The sequence below is a fragment of the Lineus longissimus genome, chromosome 7, assembly GCF_910592395.1.
Source record: "Lineus longissimus chromosome 7, tnLinLong1.2, whole genome shotgun sequence".
Lineage (NCBI taxonomy): Eukaryota > Metazoa > Nemertea > Pilidiophora > Heteronemertea > Lineidae > Lineus > Lineus longissimus.
Genome location: NC_088314.1, coordinates 16,931,035 through 16,955,705, shown reverse-complemented (window position 1 = coordinate 16,955,705; position 24,671 = coordinate 16,931,035). Strand labels below are relative to the sequence as shown.

At 40.5% G+C, this 24,671-nt stretch overlaps 3 protein-coding genes and 1 long non-coding RNA gene across 4 annotated transcripts; 3 read left to right on the top strand and 1 right to left on the bottom strand.

Annotated features, from left to right (window-relative positions):
* Positions 1-23,950, bottom strand: LOC135490611 (ER membrane protein complex subunit 3-like). The gene is made up of 8 exons (XM_064775857.1): positions 23,769-23,950; positions 22,566-22,623; positions 21,836-21,929; positions 4,078-4,182; positions 3,666-3,747; positions 2,692-2,771; positions 2,178-2,257; positions 1-1,708 (listed from the first exon to the last, which is right to left on the bottom strand). The coding sequence occupies exons 1-8, from the start codon at positions 23,915-23,917 to the stop codon at positions 1,589-1,591; spliced, it is 768 nt and encodes a 255-aa protein (XP_064631927.1). The 5' UTR covers positions 23,918-23,950; the 3' UTR covers positions 1-1,588.
* Positions 4,940-10,701, top strand: LOC135491399 (zygote arrest protein 1-like). The gene is made up of 2 exons (XM_064777243.1): positions 4,940-5,660; positions 7,799-10,701. The coding sequence occupies exons 1-2, from the start codon at positions 5,163-5,165 to the stop codon at positions 8,132-8,134; spliced, it is 834 nt and encodes a 277-aa protein (XP_064633313.1). The 5' UTR covers positions 4,940-5,162; the 3' UTR covers positions 8,135-10,701.
* On the top strand, positions 13,694-17,059 carry LOC135490612 (uncharacterized). Its single transcript, XM_064775859.1, has 3 exons — positions 13,694-13,999; positions 14,460-14,768; positions 15,649-17,059. The coding sequence occupies exons 1-3, from the start codon at positions 13,991-13,993 to the stop codon at positions 16,075-16,077; spliced, it is 747 nt and encodes a 248-aa protein (XP_064631929.1). The 5' UTR covers positions 13,694-13,990; the 3' UTR covers positions 16,078-17,059.
* LOC135490613 (uncharacterized) lies at positions 17,825-21,859 on the top strand. The gene is made up of 3 exons (XR_010447743.1): positions 17,825-18,003; positions 18,742-19,056; positions 20,794-21,859. It is a non-coding gene; the product is annotated as an uncharacterized LOC135490613 (long non-coding RNA).
* Positions 23,951-24,671: the final 721 nt, after the last annotated feature.

Sequence of the window (24,671 nt, the reverse complement as noted above, 5' to 3'; positions counted from 1 at the left end):
TAACATCCTTATGTTTGTGGAGGGACAACCACATAAGTAAATAAGCAGGATATCTTTTACAACATTTTATTTATACTTTAATTTCAGTTTTGTACAGCTGAAATGACGAATGTGCAAAATTCACATATAAAAATTGAACAAAACACACAAACTTCTGGCCACCTTTTCCGGTAGGTAGAGATGTTAAATGCCAAATTCCTTCGTTAATAGAATTTGTAACTGAATTTGAGATTATTCACATCACGTTGGGATGTCTGGTTACAGTACCATGGCAATGTTGATTTCTTATTACAACTGAGTTCCACTGTCCTCGTTACAAAAGAAAAGTTTTAATGCTTTAGGCAAACATACAATCTGCAGAAGTTAAAGCGTATTGCAAACAAGTGATTTTGCTGGCTGCGATTAAATGCCGCTATGCAAAAAACAACAGGATCTCTCGTCCCTGGGTAAACTAGTAATCACTTGGTTTGTTTGATATTGACTTGCAGGCTGTTGCGATCTGCGATGACCACCGCAGATGTGCGATAATTATTGCACGAAATCTTTGCATATTGCACGCGATTTAAATCAAAGAACGCAGCATTTTCAATCACCTGTTTGTGGGGTGCTTCACTGTCCAAGAACAACTGCAGTGGCATCCAAGGGATATTTATCTAGCCTTTGATACATAAAAATTCACAACAGGATTACCAAAGTACAGTAGAGCATCCAGAAAAAGGACACCCTCTGTTGTCCTCGATAGAGAGGTGTCCTGATTAAAGAGGTCAAATTGAATGGAAACAACCAATATTGGACAAAGACTAGTGTCCTTGATAGAGAGGGAGACCTTAATAGAGAGGTGTCTGTTAAGGGAGGTTCCACTGTACATTTATAGAAGAGAAAAACAATAAATACAACAAATCTAATAGTGTTGAAGTAAAAATAACTCGGTGTTTGACAGTATGGCAGATATTGCAAGGTGGGGCATTATATAGAGTATGACAACGTCAAAATTTTTTTTTTTTTCTCAAAGTTTGTCAAACTTGCCAACCCCAAAAATGTCTAATTAGTATTTCAACTGTAGATGGTATCTGTGGGCATACATGTAACAGTTCCAGATTTTAGTCAAATTTATTCTTGATGTAGATGGTATCTGGCAGCATAACAGAACATGTCCAGATTTTAGTTGAATTTATTTTTGATGTAGATGGTATCTGGCAGCATAACAGAACATTTCCCGATTTTTGATCAATTTATTCTTGATGTAGATGGTATCTGGCAGCATAACAGAACATGTCCAGATTTTAGTTGAATTTATTCTTGATGCAGATGGTATCTGGCAGCATAACAGAACATTTCCCGATTTTTGGTCAATTTATTCTTGATGTAGATGGTATCTGGCAGCATAACAGAACATTTCCCGATTTTTGGTCAATTTATTCTTGATGTAGATGGTATCTGGCAGCATAACAGAACATTTCCCGATTTTTGGTCAATTTATTCTTGATGCAGATGGTATCTGGCAGCATAACAGAACATTTCCCGATTTAAGTCAAATTTATTCTTGATGTAGATGGTATCTGGCAGCATAACAGAACATATCCGGATTTTAGTCAAATTTATTCTTGATGTAGATGGTATCTGGTGGCATAACAGTTCCAGTGAGATCATCCTCTACACCTTCCAGGGCCCAGTGATGGTCACAGATCTCCAACGCTTCCCATTCAGCCTGAAGAGAACAAAAATACAATAACTTTTATGCAAGAAATGGTCAAAAGGGGCTGGGTGCTTAAGGAACCATCCCTTGGATTGTGATTTTAGCAAAAACTACCAGGGTGATTTTTCTGAAACTCGCAATTGCATGGATGACACCATGGCCCAAAACATTAATTATGGCAAACCAGTGAATTGAAATTCTTTTGTCTTGCTTCAAAATCCCAAAACAAAAGGTAACTAGTGGAAGCTTTGTATTTTTAGACATTCCACAAGAATCGCCATGACAAATTCCTCATTTTCTAAAAAGTTTCTGGGAGGAACCACGTCTGGTCTGACTTTTGATACGAGGCAAAAAATCAAGTGAACCACTTCCAAAGTTGGTTATCATTTTTCAAAAACTGTTTGAATGGCGCCAACATGATCTGGGAGAACCTCCCTCTTGACGTCATTTCTTCCTAATTGTGATACAGTCTTTATCATACCTTGAACGCCTTCGTCGGGTCCTGGACAGCCATGGCCGCTCCTGACATCTGATCTTGCATCATCTTTGTTTGATCGGCAGCTGAGTGGTGAAGAGAAAAGACATCGGTGATAGAAAACAGTGCGGTCTTGGAAGTTATCAGCTTTAAACCAAAAGAGCATCTACGACCTCAGTTGATGCATCGATTCGTTAATAAGGAATTCCCATACACAAGTTTCTAACTGATCAGCGACAGAGATTTGAACAGGAAATGAGAAGGTGCATTTTCACGGGCAGCGAAAATTTAAAAATAGGCTAAAATGCTGATCATCCCAAATTAACTTTGAATACAGACAAATTTTCAACAACATCCAGGCACCTGGCGTTTGAGATAGCAAGTTAGAGAGTAAGGAGTGTCTCATGAGCTGATTCTGGCAGGCCCTTTCATAAGGGGTGACACTATACTAAACAAACAACCTTTTTATGACAAAACATTGAAGAGTCTAAAAGTTTAGAAGCACGTATTTCATACCCACCATTGTCTTGGCCTAATACCAGATTGTACATACTCCTCAGGCCGAACACATTCAGGAAATACCAAGATGCTGAGCTCACCCTGCAAAAGCGTGAATCGTCACTGGGTATGAAGTAATAAACATGTAAAGACCCACCCCAACAAGAGTATGTGGTTTACAGGGTGTCCCAAAAGGAGTGAGGTTCTATATGACCTGGATTATATGTGTTCCAGGTTCTATGTGTCCTGGGTTCCAACTTCTATGTGTCTGGGGTTCTATGTGTCCTGGGTTCCAACTTCTATGTGTCTGGGGTTCTATGTGTCCTGGGTTCTAACTTCTATGTGTCTAGGGTGCTATGTGTCCTGGGTTCCAACTTCTATGTGTCTGGGGTTCTATGTGTCCTGGGTTTCACCCTCTATGTGACTGGGGTTCTATGTGTCCTGGTTTCCAACTTCTATGTGTCTAGGGTTCTATGTGTCCTGGGTTCCAACTTCTATGTGTCTGGGGTTCTATGTGTCCTGGGTTCCAACCTCTATGTGTCTGGGGTTCTATGTGTCCTGGGTTCCAACTTCTATGTGTCTGGGGTTCTATGTGTCCTGGGTTCCAACCTCTATGTGTCTGCGGTTCTATGTATCCTGGGGCTCCAACTTCTATGTGCCAGGGGTTCTATGTGTCCTGGGTTCCAACTTCTATGTGGGTTCTATGTGTCCTGCGTTCCAAGTGTTCCAGGTTCTATATGTCCTGGTCAGACCTCGATTGAAAATTAACCTCTTTTGAATAGATGCAAGAGTCACCCTGGAAAAGTACCCCCTTTTGCATTTTCTTGGGGAATTACACCAGAATTTTGAACTCAAAATGACCCCCTTCCTGAGGAAATTGGAATGTGCACACAGCCGGTGAGGCATGTAGGCATTGACTGGGGTGGGGGCAGGGACAACAGTTGTCAGCAGTTAGCGCTCGTATGAGAAACTAGTAACAAGAGACTGCTCACTCACCATGAGGCATCTAACGATGACAATTCAACTCCTCTCTGTAACATTGGTTTGAATCGGAGTGTTAGAGGGAATGGCACTTTGGCTGCAAGTGGAGAAATACAGAGGGAAAATAAGACATCAATATACGACACCGTGGCGTCCGTCGTCGTCGTTGTCCGTTAGCGGAGCCCGTTTCGTACCTGCTAGGGCAAACAATGCTTCACTTATATACATAGTTACATATACTGAGTTCGTGATTGCTAGAAGGTGCAAGGGATGAGGTTTTGAGACAATATCAGGCCATCTCACTTAATGCATACTTACTCCCTCAATGAGGGAACATGCGAAGGGAGAAGTCATGTTGTAGGCCCTGTTTACAAGAGGATGGTTGCCTCATCAGTCCGACTCTAACATGTCTAATTTTACAACTTACTGGTCAGGAATCCTGAGAAAGCCCAGTTGATCCATCCACCAATGACTATCATAGGTAAGACATTAGTCAAGTTTCCTTTCATCATGTCTGTCATCATGGAGGGATCTGGAAGGAGAGAAAGGAGGAAAACCATCAATAATTTGATAAAGATTTTTAGCCAACCAGTATAGCTTTTACAGGTGGGGGTGGGCCCATTCTTCTTCTCTCTCCGAGTTAATATATATGATCTTTTGATCCCCTGGCCACCTAGCTAGTCAGGAAGCAACAGTTGCCGATCTACCATCAACGCACAGGGCACTGCCGACCCAGAAAGCACCTTCACATAATAGGCTTACGAGAATCTGCTCGAAGCGAATGTGAAGAATAAGAGAGGAATACAGCAGGCCAAAGGACACCACCCAAAGTCATTTTCACCACCCAATATCTTACAATCATAATTGGGATACACTCATCAAAATTCTTCAAAACCTTCGTCTTTACCTCTAGTTTCAATAAAGCAGCAGTAATAAAGTAGGGCATATTGGGATTATTTTCCAAAATGTTTTAAAAGAGTGGTATTTTTTTGGCCAATTTTCACCATTTTTCACCCAAAATGTGGGGTGGCCCCACCCTCTGAGTCGAAAAAATTAATCAATTTGAAAACCCCAGGCCAGATCAGTATAAAACACATCATAGTTATTAGTACCTAGAGACATCTGGTGCCGTCTGGAGCAACTAAAAATACTTTAAAAATCTAGGTCAAATTTATGAATCGGGGAAACCTTGCAGGGAAAACCATCGATGAAGCCATACTGATCATTTGGATCAATTCATGCTACAAATCTGGGATGGTCACCGATTTCAACCATGTACTTCTGGAAATTACGTGGGGAATACACTATGGGAAAACCACTGTTGAGCAATTCATTGTGCAGTGTTAGTGGCATTATAACTGCAGAATTCGAGAGGATCACTTTGGAATGATTCAAACTGGCAACATTTATTCAGTCTGTTAATTTGTGTAACCAAAATCAACCGAAGAGACAGATATATTCAAATCAGAAGACATTGAATATCCATATCAATTTGAGTTTCAAAAGGTTGTAATGCTACCTCGACGAAAACTAACAATTACAATGAATCCAAAACCAGGACGCTCCACAGTGGAGAAAATACCAAGTGTTCATGATTCAAGCCTTGAAGCGAGCTTTACCCAGATGACGATTTCTCACAATTCATCATCGTCCGACAACAAGAGCGAAAATCCCAATGGAGAGGAGCAGTGCAAAGGCAGAGGCCCACATCACGAAGAGGCTGTCCGTAACAGTGGACCATTTAACGGGATATTTCAGTGCAGACCTTGCAAGATTTCATGGGCAGTGAGCTACGCCACCTGGCCAAGCATACTGAAACTAGACGACTGCAAACACTGCAAGAAACAGATTCGTCCAGAGATGCACTTGACCCCCTACCAGGGAAAAGGACGGCGTTATGGAGGATATCATTGTAGAAATTGCAACAATACATGGTCAAGTGCTGCTAGCTGGGCAAACACTTATCAACAATGCCGGAAGTGTAAGAAGTATGTCTACCCAAAAACCCAGGTAGGTTGATCTGAAACTCTTTCACTGCCACGTGTTACAGATTCAAAATCACCTAGATTAAGAAAGAAACTCACTTCACAGTGTAAATGCACTACGTGCCAACGAAGCCTAGGTATGGTGAGGCAAACCGAACCATTTGGCAAAATGTAGAAGCAGTTAAAAAATAAAATGCATGTGAAACTACATCATTCGCTATTAGATTTAAGATGTCTTAGAATAGAAATTGATACCTCACTGTCGGTATTGATTGTCTCACCAAACCGCTCCGATGGAGCCAATTAATAGCATTCCGCGAAGTTACTATTTATAGCTCACAAGGTCATTTGCATAAGATATTGATGACGTTTTAGTCACGTGACAGTCGGACATCGACACTTATTTCTACGCATTTGAGCTTATTTCAAAGTCAATTATCTTTGACCCTGCATTGTTTTTAGCATGAATGATACCATAGAGTCAGAGAGAGAAATATTCAGAACAATTATGTAGTATTTCCAACACTCGGACATGTGCCAGATTGAATCTAACTGCCCTAGTTAGAAAGCCTGAATCCATTACGAAACCGCATGTTTGTCCGACATTGCCTGTAATTCAGCGATGGGGAAATAGAGGGCAGCAGCTGCAGTGACCTCACCTTCGCGGAATGCTATTGGCTAAAACCTCGGCCCCGCCTCGGTTTTGGTCTACATTTTAGCTCCACCCTCGCAGTTTGGGAGAGACAACCAATACCCCCAGTTCGGTATCAATTCCCTAATCAAATTTTCTTTCTCAGACGATTTAACCCTTTCTTCTGGAGACATAGCCATGACATTTTTTTAGAGAGGAATAAATGATACATACACTACATGATAAGAAAAAAACACCTATGTTTTAGTGGATAGTTCTGTGCATTGAAGTCCAGATGTACATGCACTGTGGAACTTGAATGTTGTCTACAGACTGCTTTATGCGCTCGACAGTTAAAGTTTTAATGCAACTTGGGCACAGTCAAATTGCTTCAAGAACCATTTTTAGCTCACCTCTGGGGAGCTTATATGACACCGTGACGTCGGTCGTCGTCGTCGTCCGTTAGCAGAGCACGTTTCGTCACCGCTAGGCTAGATGGCTAAAACTTGGTGTGATGGTAGCTTTGGGCACTGCCCAGACCTATGTTTATTTTTCGCGATATGACGTACTTTCTGGCTTCCAGGCGGCCATCTTGGAAATTGTTTTTTTTCCTTTTTGAAGCTAATGGTTGTACGTAGAGTTACAAAATATTTATGGTGGGTGTATCTTGTAAGGTTAAATGACATATCTCCCGGGTTTTTGATTTGACCTACTTTTCAAGGTCACAGAGTCAAAGTTCACTAAATCCCCGATTGGTGGCACGTTTAGTTTCTATTTGAGCTAGAAGGTTATAAACTTGTGAGGACATATATCTAGGGACCCTCTATAAGACTATTCTACCCAAAAAAAATTGTCCCGCTCGGACTTCAAATATGGCCGCCAGGCGGCCATCTTGAAAATTAAACAAAGTCGGATTGAAATCAAATTTCATGTGATTGTATATCTATGTACCCTCTTTACCGTCCCTGATTTTCAGTAAAATCCATCGACCAATATGGCCGCCAGGTTGCCATCTTGATAATTAACCAAAGTCCTATTACTCCAAAACCAATGATCGGATTGCAACCAAACTTCATGTGATTATGTATATATGTACTCTTTTCAATATCCCTAATTTTCAGTCAAATCCCATGACAAATATGGCCGCCAAGCCGACATCTTGAAAATCCAACGAAGTCCTATTACTCCTAAACTGTTGCACAGATGTCAACCAATTTCCATGTGATATGTACACTCTTCAATAACCCTGAAATTCAGTCAACATTAAACCAAAATGCTTCACTTAGATGGATATAATTCAATGGAATCAAAACTGGTGAAACTAGCCAGAAACTGTTCTCCCCATATTCACTGCAAATGACATGCATTACAATATTCGAGGTGAGCACATGGTCCCTGGACCATTTCATTTTATAAAGTCAAACAAGTACTACATATCCACCTATACTGTGAATCGGGAAGAAACCTTTTCAATTAGGTTTTTTTGTGATTTACATCACAACTTTAAGGAATAATGTTTTCTTTGCTTTCAGGAAAGACTGCGCCACTCAGGAGATGACAGCACTGGCAGTGGTAAACCGCACCAGCAAGAACTCTGTGGCAAGTGTCAGGAACTGGGACACCCTTGCCTCTCACTAGCAGTTGGTGCAGATGGTGATGATGCTGGGAGTTCTACGACACACGATGATGATGGTGATGACCAGGATGACTATTATGAGTATGACAGACTACAGGAGTATGTTGATCAGCAAGATGATCGGTACCAAAATGATTATGATGATGATGAACGGAACCGAAATGACGATTATGATCAGTACCAAGATGACTATGATGATCAGTACCAAAATGATTATGAAGATGATTACTAGTAGGCTACTAAGATGATAATGATCATCAACAGTAAGCTGATTATAATGATGATCAGAGCAATGATGGTTGTACCAAGCAGATTATATTATAATGATGATCAGTACCATGATGATCACAATGTGTTAGTTGTAACTTGTATAGATATCACGTGTATAGATATCACGTGCACTTTATATAAATATTAGCATTGTATCATGTGCATTATGTATTACTAGCATTGTACCTGTGGCGCAGGCAGGTTCAAATGGGCTATACCTTGAATAGATTAAATTGCAATAAACATCTAATGTAATATCAAAGGAGCGATATCGAAGAGACAAATTAAACCAACCATTTGTCCACAGACTCGGACCTAGCTGTGGCGTGCTGTATGCGTGTATATAAAAGTGTATCAGTTGGTCCGATAGAGATGATGAGGCAATGCCTCGTTCCTTAGTCAGCAATATGCGCCTTTTTATACGGAGAAGAAGGAGTACCCAGATAGGCCTTCACATGTCGGCCTCCAAATGGCTCGAACCATCACTACTATAACTTTAAAATGCGTGCTCCTCCTATACATGTAGCCAGGTCTCGGGCAAGGCACTTACTCGACAGGCAAGCTAGAAGTTCAGCACCGTGAGCAGCTCCTTGATAAGGCAATTTCAGGTTCAGCGCGCCTCTTCAGATCAAGTATTGAGAGCTGTGGTGAGCACATAAACATACCATGGTAACCTTCATTATCACGGGTTAGCTCTGGCTAACACAGCACCCATAAACAATAGACCACCAATTTGACCCCAGCTCCTTACTGCGGGAAAACCCAAGTCCAGCAACCGAAAGTACCAAAAATACATTTTTGTTAACATTTGAACTGCACACATACGTTTGTTTACAATTTCTTTCCCCGCGAAATCTCGAAGATCAGGTGACCTACAATCGTGGATTGAAAATAACATTAACCTTGGGTCAGGAGGTCAACACGTGTACAGGCTGTTCCAATCACCCCCCTACAGCCAGCCGTTCAACAGTTGGTGTTAGTCACCCCACAGGGAGTGCAGGTGATTCATTAATCCCCTGCATAACTAAACAGCAATGGCTTGGCTTCCGTGAGTGGTAAGGAGAATTGACCGTGTCCGATTAAAAAATCCTCATTACTGCTCCGCTGAAGTAAATTTCCGAAAATAAACATGACGTTGCATCAGGATAACATATCACCCGCAAACGTGCAAAATTTCGAGACGAAACACGACCCCCAAATGGCACTTTAGTGAGCCGCCTTATAGTATTATGATATAGATTTGTTTTGTGTATTATCTGATGTATTTAATTTGTATATACTTCTCCTTTTAGGAGGTTTTATTAAATAAATATATAAATAGAGTGGTTTTGGCATGTCTTGGCTACCACATCAGTTATGCAAGTATCAATTCGTGTCTTGTACCCCCCCCCCCCTCCTCAAGGGTACGACACCCTATCACCCTATAACGACATCTTTAGGCTGAAGCATCACCCTTTTTTCACCAATGCTACTTTTTCTTTCGTCAAGACATCACCATCAACAATATATCAGTTATCACCGTCATATAAAGTAACCGAACTAATTTTACTGGGTAAGGCTGTATGTTCGACAAGACATCGACACATTAGCATCCTTATTCTTTCCAGCTTCGCCAAATTTTCACTAAAGGAAAAATAAATACTATTCAAGCATCGGCAAAGATTAGTGGTGATAGCTTAACTACCCTTGAGGAGGGGGGGGGTACAAGAAACGAATTGATACTTGCATTAGAGGTGACTGGTAAAGCATAGAACTTATTTATGTACAATGATGCCATGTTGTAATATCTATAAAAAGAAGTATATACAGGGTGGTCCAGAAAAAACGCAACCGGATACTGCCACTACCACGTGGTTAAAACCATTGATATCAGTGGATGTGGAATCTTTCTAGGAGGAAAATGACACCAAGGTCGCCCAATTTGGTTCAGTAGTTTTTGTTTTTGAGCCTATTTTGGGAAGCACCGACAGGCTACATTAGCGCATAGGAAAAATATCGAACTGTAGTAAGAAGGTGGATTAAATGTTAGGTAATAATACTGACATGAGATAATGTCGACAAGGTTCCTAGTGACAATTTGTAACTGAGTAAAGGTCGTGTTAGCATGGCCAGGCCTCAGCACACCATCGAGATGTCTGTAACCTACAGCAGAGGCACTTTTGTTTTTCTGCATTGAACCTGGCCAAGCCAAGGGACACCAACCTTGCTTCACAAAAATGTCTCTCCAACAAAAATTACTGGAGAGAATCGGTCAATCTTGGTATTATCAATCATTCTTCTTGAAAGATTACCAATCCACTGGTATCAATGGTTTTAACCCCCTTGTAGATGGATTACCCGTTTGTGTTTTTTCTAAACCACCCTGTATTTTGTTTATGGTCCATAGACCTTCCCCAGACGACATCTTTTCTCAGAATGTTTTTTACACTTTAAATCCATTGAACATGTTGAACCGTTGATTAAAAATAGCCTGAAATATATTCATCTGGTTATATTTCGACAAATAAAATTTAGTCAGTTGTATTGTAATCTGTGTTGATGGTCTTGTATTTATATATAAGGTCAACCTCGGACAATGATGTTTTATTCTGTGCACCGGTGCATTAGCAGTGCCCTGCGTACCAGGTTTGCGGAGTTTTGAAATGGGTTTGCTGGAAGGGGCCACAATTTCCTGCATGTTCTGACATACTGCTAGCGTGCATTATGGGAAAACACAACAAATACTAGAAGCGCGACGATGTTGGTCGCAGCTTGCTGAAATTATTATAGCAAGTACCTCTTGGTTGGGTTCATCATATTGTACAGAACCTCAGGACTCACTGTTATGGGCGGTTATTACCGCAAATAAAGACAAACCAAAGCAAAGACACTTGTGTAGCATATCAAGGACACGTAGATTGATACTCCTATGTGTGCCACATCAAAGACATCTGGAATGCATGTTTTGTTTTTGTTTGATACAGCATAGATAAAACTAGAGCGCAACCTCTCTGGGATAGACAGTTGTTTTCATGAGCCATACACAGCACAGATAAGACATGACCGCAATACCTCTCTGGACCATACACCACATCAAAGATAACGATGCGAAGTCAACAGGAGGCGCCACTGTAGATTGCTGGCGGCTGGATGCTGTTAGATCAATAAAGTTTATCTTCAACGACAAAACAACGCACTTATTTTTATTGTTGTAAGCAACGTGTTTTACATGAAAATGGAAATGAACCTGATGAATTTGTTTATAAATTGTAAAAGCGAATAGGGTATAAGGCTATTTTGGAATCTGATAGTGATGATATAACTACTACGAATAGATGCAATAGTGACATAACAACACATGTGCATTTTCCCGCTAGTCGCTTATATCAACAAAAACCTGAAGTTGTTGATGTCGTTTTTACTTTTCCCAAGACGGTGGCGCCGTCTGTTGACTTCGCATCGTTATCTTTGAAGTGGTGTATGGTCCAGAGAGGTATTGCGGTCATGTCTTATCTGTGCTGTGTATGGCTCATGAAAACAACTGTCTATCCCAGAGAGGTTGTGGTCTAGTTTTATCTATGCTGTATCAAACAAAAACAAAACATGCAGTCTTTGATGTGGCACACATAGGAGTATCAATCTACGTGTCCTTGATATGCTACACAAGTGTATTTGCTTTGGTTTGTCTTTATTTGCGGTAATAACCGCCCATACACTGTCCCAACTCAATGACCCCAACATAAATGCACGTAAAGATTGCTGATAAAAAGATCAAAGGACCTCAGAGAATATGGATACAAACATACAGGATGATGATTTTAGTAATAGGGCTACATACTTGAGGGGAATTGGTGGCTTTATACTTCAATATGTTTCTTCTTTTGTTTCATCAGCAAACTACATGTATATACTTCTGAAAGTTTCTGACGATTTATTATTTTGTAAAGAATGAACACAAATTTCCTTAAGCGTCGCCCTCAAAGGGTTAAAGAATTCTCCCCGCGGATATTGCTTTCCTGTTCCCCGAAGCCGGCTGAATTCCATGACCTCATGTCGATTTCATCTCAAAAACAGGGTCACTGAGGGCAGTGAAGGCAGTGTTGTTTTGCCGAGATTTGGGGACCTGAAGTCATCTCAAAGTACACAGCAGTTTCTTTTCTATTTTTGCGATTTTCCGAAGCCACGTTAGGAAAAGGTGACGAATGTACGAAGATTATTTGTATGTGTTCCAAAAAAAATAACAAGTAACATCATTCGCCACTCAGTAATCGGCTTTTAGCTGATTTTAACCATTCAAGGGCCAAAACATCAATGTCTGCATAAAAAACCGATCATACCGCTATTTTCCATATGCTACAAAAATAGGGTAGTTGATAAAGTATGGAATTAGTGAAACCTTGGAAACACTGATAAACCTTGTAATATTCAATGTAAACCATGGAATCACTGTGCAAATAGCGCGGGAAATCGGGTGCGTTCCTTCCACGATTTATACCCTCCCAACTGACAGTCTCGTCCCAGCTGACTTTATTGATAGCAATTTGCCAGTTAGTTCAGAAGCCAACATTTTTAATGTGGAGGATGACGTCATCAATTGGCAATGCGCTGTGGTCGTTAAAATATTTTATTTCTCTTCAATGGAAGCAAAAATTAGTTTTTATGATTGTTTTGTATTCCATAGACGATAAAGTATTATGCTCGGTACTAGATGCACGAGATCATAGGACAAACACACACGTGAATAAAAAAAACCGCTTAGAACTGGTGACGTCACAAAGATCTCTGCATCCCTCGATGCGTACTGGAAGATGTAAGAAATCGCTCACGGCGAAGGAATTTATTCACATTTTTCATCTCCAAACCCGGCTAAAACCTTCGGTAATAAACTTTCATCTACTTTTCTACGGATAAGTGCCAGCCGGTACTGCATGATGTAGTCAATCGTCTCTGTATCATCCTGTATGATCACACCGCTCCGTAGTTCAAATAGGCCCCGTGTGGTGGCGTAGTAAGCGGAGCGCTGATTGGTCCATATTATGGGTGTGTGGTGGGCGTGTCGTGACGTGCATGCCCATATTTGGGAGATCAGTAATGTACACTGGAGGCGAGGTATGACTGGGTTGTTTTAAAATATGTATTATTGAATCGGATATGCCACTGATTTCTAAACTACCGTCAAATTCCGATCTGATCATGTAAAAATAAGCTCCAAATATTGATTCGTAACCACCTTAGGTTCAAATGGCATTATTTCATGTTTTTATGCATTTTAGGACTGATTCCAAGGTTTATCACTGGTTCCAAGGTTTCACTGATTCCAAGCTTTATCACCTACCCAAAAATAGTATGCACCAAAAATCACTTTGTTAAGGTGGAAAATATTCAGACAAAGATGTGAAATGCAATATGCTCGCAACCTTCCTTTAATTTTTTCAATAAAAATTAGATATAATTTGTTGTCATCAGTTGTTCAAGAGTTAATGATGTGGTTATTGAACAGTGCTGCCACCAAGTGAATACAATCACCATCCGTATTAAATCAGCCATGTTCTTTTCGTGTGCTATCCCAGAAGGAGGTGTATTTTTAAAAATCTATTCATAGGAAATTCCTTGTACACCTTTAGATTTCCTGACATTGGTTTCAAGGAATCCGATTCCTGACATAGGATTCAAGGAATCCCAACGGAGAAAGAGTACAATAGAGAACAGTCACAAAACATTGGTCATCTAACATAGGATTCAAGGAATCCCAACGGAGAAAGAGTACAATAGAGAACAGTCACTATACATTGGTCATCGTCCATGTAGATGTGTTGCAGTGTGTTCAGACAGAGGAACTATGCCAAAGGTAATGTAGGCCATACATGTACCCTGGTTAAAAGCAAATACTCGTCCCCAGGTAACATTGAATCTAATGTACCTTTCTTGACTTACTTGGACTCATGTCACACACCTGGATACCAGGTCCACTTCCAACAGGCCTGGTGTTTGGGCAGGTAGTGAAATCTACCAAATAAGTAAGGTAGATGTTACACTTCCACCTGATGTTTTTATTTGTAAACATGGGTCGGCCTACATTATGGCCTAAACTTTTCGACTGCATATACAGCGTGGGGTTTGGACAGTGTCAGCAAATCACTGTCCGCTATGGTTACCAAAGCGGCTTGCAGATTCAACCGCTAATATTTCCTGTCCTATGACACTCGACGTGGATTTGCTGATTGGTAAGTCTAGCTGTCGGTTCACTGAAAGATCTTTTCAGCTATGAAACTGCTCATTATAAAAACCATTTATCTTTTTTTCAACAGGATGCTGATGAGAAGTACAATAAAGAAGCCCTTAAAAATAGTGGACCTTTTAAGGCAGCATTCTACTGCAAAAGATGTAATTTCAAGTGGGTCAGCTACGACAGCTGGCCGGGCACGTCGCAAGTCTGCAATTGCTGCAATAGAGGGATTCCTCCAGAAATATATCTGACGCCCTACCAAGGAAAAGGGCGGCGCTATGGGGATTATAGTTGCAATAACTGCGGCTACACCTGGTCAAGTGCCTACAGCTGGGCTAACACCTACCAACAATGCAAGAAATGTCAGAAGCATGTCTACCCCAAAAGCCAGGCAGGTTCTTTTCTGTGAATTCTTATTTGGGTGCACGCGCAGATGGTTTGAACTGACGACAGAAGTCAGATTCATCTCCATTACATGTTCACCACCGAGGACTGACCTTCAAATTCCAACATGGACGACGTCCTCGGTTTGAAATTCCTCCATCGGAATCGGAGACAAGACCACCATTGATTTTTTAAGCCGTTTAGCAGCTTAATTGTCAATGTTTGACCGCGTCACATCAAATACTGTGTGGGGCTGTGAATCTGAAATTTTGATATGATATTCGGGACAGTCGGGCAAGTAAAAGGTGAAAAGTAAACTGGTAGTGGACAACGGAAATTTTTTAATAATCGACAAATTGGACAGACGTTGATATTTCCACTCTTTTCAGCCACCTGGCAGAAAAATCTCAAAACACGCCCCCTATTGCCAAATTAGCAAAATTCGAAATTATTTTTTTCATCAAAATTTCTTTATATACTGTAGACTTGCCACACCAAATATATTTTCAATACCTCTCCAAATATGCACTTGGCAGTTAAAAACAAACTCGCGTCTAATTGATAGGTCTGGAACCTTCAACCTATGAATGTTCAATGGTGGTCTTGTCTCAATGAGGCACAGCCATTCCTTTACAGCAATATACAGGGTGGCCCAGAAAACATTTCCCTCACATTTAATGATTCATGATGTGAAATTGTGACATTCGGGGTCCAATTTTCCATATTTGGGGAGAAACATGTTTTTGGAATGTTTTTCCGTTTCCCTCATCTGGCAGAATCCCTGGCCATAGACATTTACATTTGAAATGCAAGACATGACATCTTGCTCCATGAGTGGGAAAAAATTAGAATAGTACGTTATTATAGTCTGATGGCTTTGCTTTCAGAGGAAACTCCAGAAATCAGCAGACGATGTGGAGAACAAAAAGCCCCATCATCAGAAACTTTGCGGGAAGTGCCAGGAACTAGGATACAGCTGCAGATTTCTTCAGGAACAAGAAGTAGAAGGAGAGTCTGTGGCTACAACGTTCCTACTGCAAGGCCAGCAAGCAGGCAACACGGCTACAAGGAGAAGATCCACTTCTTATGATTATAATGCTGTTCCACAACCAGTTCCATACGAAAACTTCATCCCTAGTACAAGGAGGGGATTCCATTCTGCTGTTCCATCACGAGTTACGAATGAAAGAGTGTTCCCCAGGGTGAATGTTGAACCTGAAGAAACCGCATCAGACTCTCCAAGTTTCTTGAAGATGGTTTGTGTGGGTCTTGGGTTGTTGATTATTTGGACAGTTTTTGGATCACGTTCAAATTAGCTCTTATTTGGAAAGGCGTCATAACCTCGTGCAAACTGACTGATGAAATGTTTCATGACACTTTTTAACATGACGGGATTTGGTATGATCAGTATGATCTCGGTATGTGTGAAACTGCAATGTATTTAGACCTAGTTCACTACTTTACGAAAATCATAGTGACCTTTTCTCCGGTAGTATGTAAATGTTGAAACGAGCCAAATGAAACAAGCCAAACTAAACGAGCCAAATAAACGTATTAAACCTGAACTGAAAGATGAAGTTTACATGGAATATTCAATGCAGGATTGGGTCAAGTATGTTTATGGCATGAAATATAATATTATTTACATAGTTCCATTCGATTCGGTTCATTTTAAGTTTTGCATGTTGAACCATGGAATGTTTCATTTACTCAGTTCATTTTGGCTTGTGCAAAACTTAACCGAGACAAATTAAGTGGGCCTGAGTTTAGTTTGGCTTTTTCATTTGGCTCGTTTCAACATTTACACACTACCCTTTTCTCCCCCAGGTGGTAACAATATCTGGCCTAGCTCATGGACTATTTGTATACATGATGAGACGAAAGATTTTTTTAAATGTTAAATAACGATGCCACGCTGTAATATTTATATGTGAAAAAAAAAAAACCCGAACATGCCTAATGAATAATAATAATAATAATGATAATAATAATAATAATAATAGCAAGTTCTTATATAGCGCTTTTCACTGTAATATCTACTGTCTCAAAGCGCTTTACAATCGCAAACATTATTACCCAGCCTGTCCAGAAACCTTTCTGGAGAACCAGGCCGGCCACAATCTAGCGCACGCAAGGATCTTTCAGGACAGTTGAGAGTTACAAAGAAAGTGGCACCGGTCAGGTATCGAACCAGGGACCTCCCGATCACAAGGCCGACGTTCAACCGTTGTACCACCGCATGATGTATTCCAGAGCACACTGAATAAGGCTTCCATGATGGAACATGTAAATGTCGAAAGAGGCCAAACTAAAAGTGCCAAATAAACATTCTAAACATGAAATTGAAGATCACGTTTAGATGCAATTAGTTGCAAGTGTTAGGTTGATACTTGCCTGAAATGAAAAGGCACTTTTATTCACTCGGGCCCACTTAATTTGGCTCATTTCAAGTTTTAAACAATCCAAAATAAACGAGTGATTGAAACGTTCCATGGTGCACCTTGCAAAACTTAAAATGAACCAAATCCAATGGGACTATGTCGATGATATTAGCGAGGATTAGCACCATTCCGACTCCCACTCTGATTCAAACTCCGAGAGGGAATAGCAGCAACCAATGGACAGCCGCGATTAAAATGATTTAATGGATGTTTTCCACTCCTACAAAACCATCACATGTGGAAAAAAAGAATCAGCGTCTTTAATCTATTTTGCACTTATATCATGAATATTGAAGTCAATTCCTATTCGTAAGAAATCGGCACGAATAGGAATACGACTTCGATATTTGCAGCTTATGCGCGCAATCAATTTAAGACGACAAATCCTTGCTTCGTAGCATTATTATGGCTACTTTTCGCTTTCGGAGTTTCAGTCAGAGTGAGAGTCGGAATTGTGCTAATCCCTGCTATATATTTCATGCCATAAACATACTTGACCAAATCCTGCAATGACTATTATATGTAAACTTGATTTTTCAGTTCAGGTTTGATATGTAAAAATTTGGGTCGTTTAGTTTGGCTCGTTTCGTTTGGCTCGTTTCAACATTTACATACTACCTTTCCATGATAGGATTCGAGGAATCCTACTCCAACCAGTACTGGAATTGAGGTCAAACACAACACACGTCAATGCCTTGAGCTGGTGCTGTGCAGAATACCCTATATATATACCCATATGAATATTGATGAAAACGGCTAGAGTTGGATATTAAGAGAATGTCAAATTCAAAGGAGTCAAAGGTAAGCTGTTCTTTTCAGAGAGCAACCACAGGTAGTGGTAGGCTACTCCGGCTCATCTTGACACACAAGGCTCTGAGATTGCAGAGTCCCTTTATAAAGGGTGGCTAGAGTCGGAAGCTGGTGGGTCAAGTTGGTACTCTTCTGGCAACTAGGATATCAAGGTTTCCATTGGGCCTCGTTTTGATTTCAGTGGCCCTTGGTATCGCAGCAAGGACTGCTTGGTATGTTGATTTCCCCAACTAAAAATTTGAGAAGCAGTGCCGCATTTAATCAGCAAGAGACATCGATGTGAACATACCATTTCTATTGAATTGTCACGAAATACTAAAAACCACCAACATTGTTGTGTAGGTCATTATCGCAACATTTATATAACACTCGCTCTCGAGTGATTGGGGACGTCGTGACGTCACTATATTGTGGTTCCAGAAGTCAGGTTGGGCGAATTTGCACCTAAATCCTCCTGAAGAAGATCACACCTGTTTTCATTTTGACCTTTTAGAACAGAAATCAATACTTTGTTGTTGGTCCTTGAAGAACATTAGGATTTGGTCTACATTTTCGGTCTTCCTGAGTGGTCTTAATTGGACCAACAAGATCTGCCAACTCTGCCTTAATTCCCTAAATAAAGGTCACTGGCAGTATAAGATCAAACTTTTTATTCCAACTCCGCTTCTTTGAGGATAGGGCAGGACCAAACAGATTCGATTTCATTTTCTTTTTTTATGCTTTCAAAAGAAGAGTGAGGCGTTGACAAACAGTGGTCCCTTCAAGGTCCAGTGCAGTTGTGACTGTGAGGAGAGTGATTGCGATGAAGTATGGACCCTCAAAAAGCGATACTGGCCCGACAGTCTACCAGATTCACCATCATGTCGAGGTTGCGGAGGCTGTACTAAAATAAAGTTACTTCATACTCCATACCAAGGTGGACGACGATGTTTCGGTTATTATTCGTGCAATGAATGTAAAAATAAATGGTCAAGTGCATATAGCTGGGCTAACACTTATCAAGAGTGTGTGAATTGTGATGGATGTGTGTATCCTCAGGGCCAGGTATGTATATTGCAGAGTTTTAGCGGAACATGCACCTAGGCCATGTTTGACTTTTTGATCCTGGGGGGTGGGGTCATAGGATGTCCGGGGATGCGGAACACCACTTTACGCCCCAATTTTGCATGTTCTGCATGAAAAACATGTTTCTTGGAACCAACTAGGGGGCAGTAGCCCTGCCCCCCCCCCCTCTGCTTATTATGGTTCAGCACACTATATTGGATGTAAATTTATACAAACATAAAGCCCTCAGTTTAGAATTGAACCCTTGAGAGATGACAATTATGGTGGAAACGACATGGGTGTGAGGTGATTGATTATGTACAATTGGATTTGAAGGCCACGTAATTCTTTCGAAAAAAGGGGACGTATGCTTTAGTGAGGGAAAGGCAAGACTTGAAATGAGAATTAATGCTGTAGTGGCCATCGTGACAGAACACCTTTCTCAAGCTTGTAGACTGAGCCAGTGGGAATAACTGAAATGTCAGTGGTGGCGTCCAGTGAGAGTGAATTGTAAGCTGCAGCCTTGACCGGGACGAGAATTGTTGATTATTCCCTTGTTGTGTGCAATCTAGACTTGTTGGTTGTTAAATTAGAGGGAATGTGCACATTTAAAAAATGTAAGGGCCATTTATTTCACTTCATAATCAATTTCGTAGTAAAAAACAATGTCCAATTCAATATCATCTGTCGCAATCACCATATTGAAATAGGTGAAGTTGAGTAGGCGTAAAGAACTGAACACCTGACACCATTTTGGCCTACAAATACTTTCATTTTTGTTCGGGACTAAGACCCAAGCTTCCACCTCCATTTCACCGAGAATATATCGTGTCAGTTAAACGCTACATATTAGCGAGGATTAGCACAATTCCGACTCCCACTCTGACTGAAACTCCAAAAGCAAATAGTAGCCACCTATGGATACTTATGATTTGAATTATTTGATGGACGCTAACCACTGATGAAACACTGTCATAATGCTAGGAAGGATTTGTCGTCTTAAATTGATTGCGCGCATTAACCGCAAATATCGAAGTCGTATTCCTATTTGTGCCAATTTCTTACGAATAGGATGTGATGGTTTTCCAGGAATGGAAAACATCCATTAAATCATTTAAATCGCGGCTGTCCATTGGTTGGTGCTATTCCCTCTCGGAGTTTGAGTCAGCAGAGTGGGAGTCGGAATGGTGCTAATCTTCGCTCATGATTCTAATGTAGTACTGGAATGATTTTACCCATGCTAGAGGCGTTTGAGATCACATATCATTTTCGAAGCTTTCGTTATTTTATCTGATGCAGGCCTTTCAACTACATGTACATGTACACCTTGTAATTTTATAGCCTACATGTATTTTGGAACAGGTTTTTTTGCGCTATTCAGCCAAATTTAGGGACATTTTGTCATTGCGACCTGTTGAAGTTATTAGCAATTTCAGCTGCCAAATTTAAAGGACGTCTCGAAAATTGCAATCTCCACCAGAAAATGACATACTTGGGCCTTGTACTTGGGGGTTTCAGGCATTAATTTATAGAATTTAGGACATGAAGGAGCATAATTAAGCACTTTGAGGTGCGATATCCCTAAAAAAAAGTTTGATATTTTTTTGCTTATTAGGGGAGATGTGACACCCTCTAATAATACACCGTTAAACAGTGTAAAAACTATGCAATTAATGAAAGGCTTGTGATGGCATGGATGATTTTGAAAACTTGACCACATTTTTTCTTCGTCAACAGCGTAAACTTGAGAGATCCGGAGAAAGGAATCCTGAAAAGCCACATCTATCGGAGCGTTGTGGAAAGTGTCAAGAATTAGAACACTCTTGCAATGGGACATGGTAGAGATTAAACAGTTCGAAGATGTGTCTGTGAGCAAAATCTACATGTATGATAATTGTGGCCTGCAAAAAGGATTGTTTCTAGACTTGTATTTCCCTTACTGGTGCACACTTTTGCTTTGCCCTAGGATGGCGCTACATGTATGAAAACACTGCTTATGAACATAGCTGACCAAAATCATGAAATTCATACTGTGGACACTCCTCAGGAGACTACATTTCAAAATACGCGAGGTTTTTTCCACCTACTTTTCAAGGTCACAGTAGGTCAAATAGCACAATTTGGCTATTATTCAATGCTCAATAGTTCCATATTGGCCAACTATAGATCGATATCTTTCTTTACAACAATGTATAATATCTTTCTTATGTCATGCATGAATTATTGGCTGCAAATGCGCTGTTTTTGTGCGTGCACGTAGAGTAAAACCTCCCTCAGTGGACACCTCTCTATTAAGGAGCCTAGTTTTCATTCCATTTGACCTCTCTAAATTAATCAGGACACCTCTCTTGCCAGTAGGGGGTTTTTGACTCCCCAATCACATTCTAACCCACAATCATGGCAAATGAATATAAACAAGTCTATTTCAGCCTCAAATCTTTCTTACAAGGGCTAAATACGCACACAATCAATCCCAAAAAGCAAATTCGGGATCGATGCGCGTTTTTCACTGAATTATCTACGGTATTTATTATATACATCAGAGACCCCCAGCGACAAACTGCTCTAAGGAATAGTTGGAAAGCCCTGGTATGTCCTCAAAAATGAGTGGTCTTGTACATGTAATACATTGCCTATATTTCAAGCATTGTAGTTCCCTGGCAGTCTACCTGGGGATGGAAAAAACACCATTGTATTTGTGAGTGACGTCAACAACAATCACCACCTGGGTTGTCTAAGACATTCATTATTATTTTTAAAAATGAATAAAATTGATTACCTGTCATAGGATTGCTAGCTTGAACTTCTCGTCTCTGTGTTTTGAAAAATCCGTTTTCTTCATCGTTGAAAAACTTTTTCCGCATATGAAAAGCCTAGGAAAAGATTTTTAAAAATTTAAAAATGATGTAATCAGACATCAGGATGTACCAGCAAGTGTAGGATGTACATCACTTTGGATTTCATGGAGATACGTTGCAGATTTTATACTGACGACTGTTGGAACAGGCATATCCCAATTCTAGTAATATACATGTATTTCTGGTGTTGGGTATAAACACTGTCATCATGGTTGGGTTGTGCCATTAAATTAGCCTGACACAGGATATTGATTCTCCAAGGCGATTAGATGGATTAAGCCCATCGTTGACAAACATACGCTCACCTTCAGGTAGAAGTTAAATAAAATGTACATTGCTTGGCGTGGCGGAATTCTCCCCTTGAGTAAACATGCGATCATTTTGAAGTGTCAGAGACACAAGTGAGAGTGATCCAGTATATCAGAATTGCAACATTAGCCATAATTGCAAGATTTTAAAAAGAATAGTCTTTGAGATTTATTTCTTCCAGATGAAAGACTATATATAGTCCACAAGACGCATATCTGATTGAACTTCCTCCTGAATATGAGCACATATTTGTCAACAAGGGTCGGACTAAGTCCACCCCTTCAGAGTATTATGAAGATGAGTGGGATGACGAATACTTCTGCCTGCAGAGGCTGCACTCACCTCTCTAGGTAGATATTTTCCATTTTCCCTCAGCATGCGACTACGTATAAGGGCTTGGCTAAAATGAAGATGTCCAAAAAATAACATATTTTTAAACCAACAATAAGCACGATGGCCAACTTTAAACTTGACGATTATTCGCTTTACTAGCCTAGGAAAAAAGGGAAGCACGCCCTGTATGCAACTGAAAGGCTTGTAGATGTACCGGTATAGGTTGTACAAGTGTGCGGGCAGCACTTTACAATATTAACATATTCAACAATTGAAGTTCCTCCCAGCTGATACTGACTCAGCGGGACTGAGGCGTGGTTAGGGCAATGTACTCGTGAATACGAAACTCGAGCCCTGTGAAAAACATCCCTACACATGCAAACAAGCTTTGGAGCCCACACTTCGACTTGTTTAGTGAGCGGTTATATATTGTCAATCGAGCTGTTCTTCTGTAGGCCATTCAGTCACTGATTCAGGTCCATAATGGACAATTTCGACAAAGAAGAACCAGAGCACTAACGAAAAAAATAGCACGCTCAAAACGCACAACCCCATCAGCCACTGTGACTCTTTGTTCCAAGTGAAACGCATGAATGATCATTCACTGATTCAGTGCCGAACAAACCTCTAGTATTGGCGTCTATCGGCTACATGTATTAATTTAAATCACACCCTCAATCAGCGTAAAAAATAAGCTGGGCATAAGTAAATTAACGTTGGGAAGTATTGTATCATCACTTCTGCGTTATATCACCATTTACGTCATGACGTAAGTACCCATTTTGAAAAAGTGGTGATCAACACAGGATCTTCTCACAACGTTGCGATACATTGTCATTGGCCCTTTGCCAGATACTCTGGTACCAATAGATCTTCATGGTAAAAGACGCCAGACAATCATACAATGGCTCGAGAGGGATCTGGAAAATGGCCAATTGGCAATAATTGGCATACTATTGCCCATTGGCCGTATTGCCATTGCGCAATGTGGATGGATTTTCCACATATGACCTGACATAAAGTTTTAGGCTGAAATGATTGTTTGTGGGCGGGCTCTCTGTTATTTTACAATCATCCTGTGTTGTAAGCAACGGTTCATGTAAGTAAAGCACTCCGTTTGTCCGAAAATAGGTATAGTTTGTGACGGCATCAAGCCATCCGATAAATCGAACCGATCAGTTTCAGAGACCTAATTTTGTGCTCTAAAATTACCTGTCTGTTATCTTTTGGATTTCTACTTTCTTTTCTGATGACAGTAGTACAGTAACATAATGTCGGATGATTCCTACAAGAAACGTGACAATAACAATGGGTAAAAACACCCAAAGTCGAATTTCGGAATCGAGCAGCACCTCCGCCATTTTTTCCTGGAAATTTCCAAATCTCGTGTTATCTCGCCGTGATCTCGGGGTAGGTGTAAACTGTGGACGAAAGTGTGGACGAAAGTGCGGACGAAAGTGCGGACGAAAGTGCGGACGAAAGTGCGGACGAAAGTGTGGACAGCGGCCCTCTAAGTTTGGTGGGCTGGCATTTCTTTGTCTTTCAATATATTTAAAAGAAATTGCAGTATATTATGCATTATAATCTTTTTAATGGGTCAGCGAAAGAAAAAAGAAAAAAAATTATTTTGATGGGTGATTTTGATCAATGAGTGGACGGGCTTTTTTGCCCCTTTTTTGAAGGTTTTCGAAGTGGCCTTTGACTTTGTGGATGGGGAAATGCGAGGTCTAGTGTCCAAATGTGGACTAATTATCAAAGAATTTGTTGAAACTGTGATATTTCTAACTAGTCCAAATAATATTCTTTCACAAAAACTACTTTTATTTGAATGACAATGACAATATCATTCAGTTGTAGGCAAAAATATTTGGCCCTCTCTCAGGTCTCGTTAGGGAGTTTTTCTCAAATGTACGCGATGATGACGTGCCCCATTAACAGGGCGTAACATATATTTTAAAATGCGTTTCCAAAGTGAATGCATGAGGACAACCCATTTGTGTCGTATATCACTGGAAACGCCCGATTCCCCTGATTCTGCAGGATGTTAAATCGGGCATTTTATTTCTTTAAATAAATCATTAGCGTCGCATTTGCTCCTAGCTATGTTCACCATCC

Bases quoted from the DNA above. Each gene is read 5' to 3' on its own strand.
- LOC135491399 (XM_064777243.1), top strand. From the start codon at position 5,163: ATGCTACCTCGACGAAAACTAACAATTACAATGAATCCAAAACCAGGA. The intron at 5,661-7,798 runs GTAGGTTGATCT...CTTTGCTTTCAG, and splicing joins ATGTCTACCCAAAAACCCAG to GAAAGACTGCGCCACTCAGG.
- LOC135490611 (XM_064775857.1), bottom strand. From the start codon at position 23,917: ATGGCGGAGGTGCTGCTCGATTCCGAAATTCGACTTTGGGTGTTTTTA. The intron at 21,930-22,565 runs GTGAGTGCAGCC...ATCTTTTCCTAG, and splicing joins GAAAATATCTACCTAGAGAG to GCTTTTCATATGCGGAAAAA. The intron at 3,748-4,077 runs GTAAGTTGTAAA...CTCCACTTGCAG, and splicing joins TTTCTCAGGATTCCTGACCA to CCAAAGTGCCATTCCCTCTA.
- LOC135490612 (XM_064775859.1), top strand. The intron at 14,769-15,648 runs GCAGGTTCTTTT...CTTTGCTTTCAG, and splicing joins ATGTCTACCCCAAAAGCCAG to AGGAAACTCCAGAAATCAGC.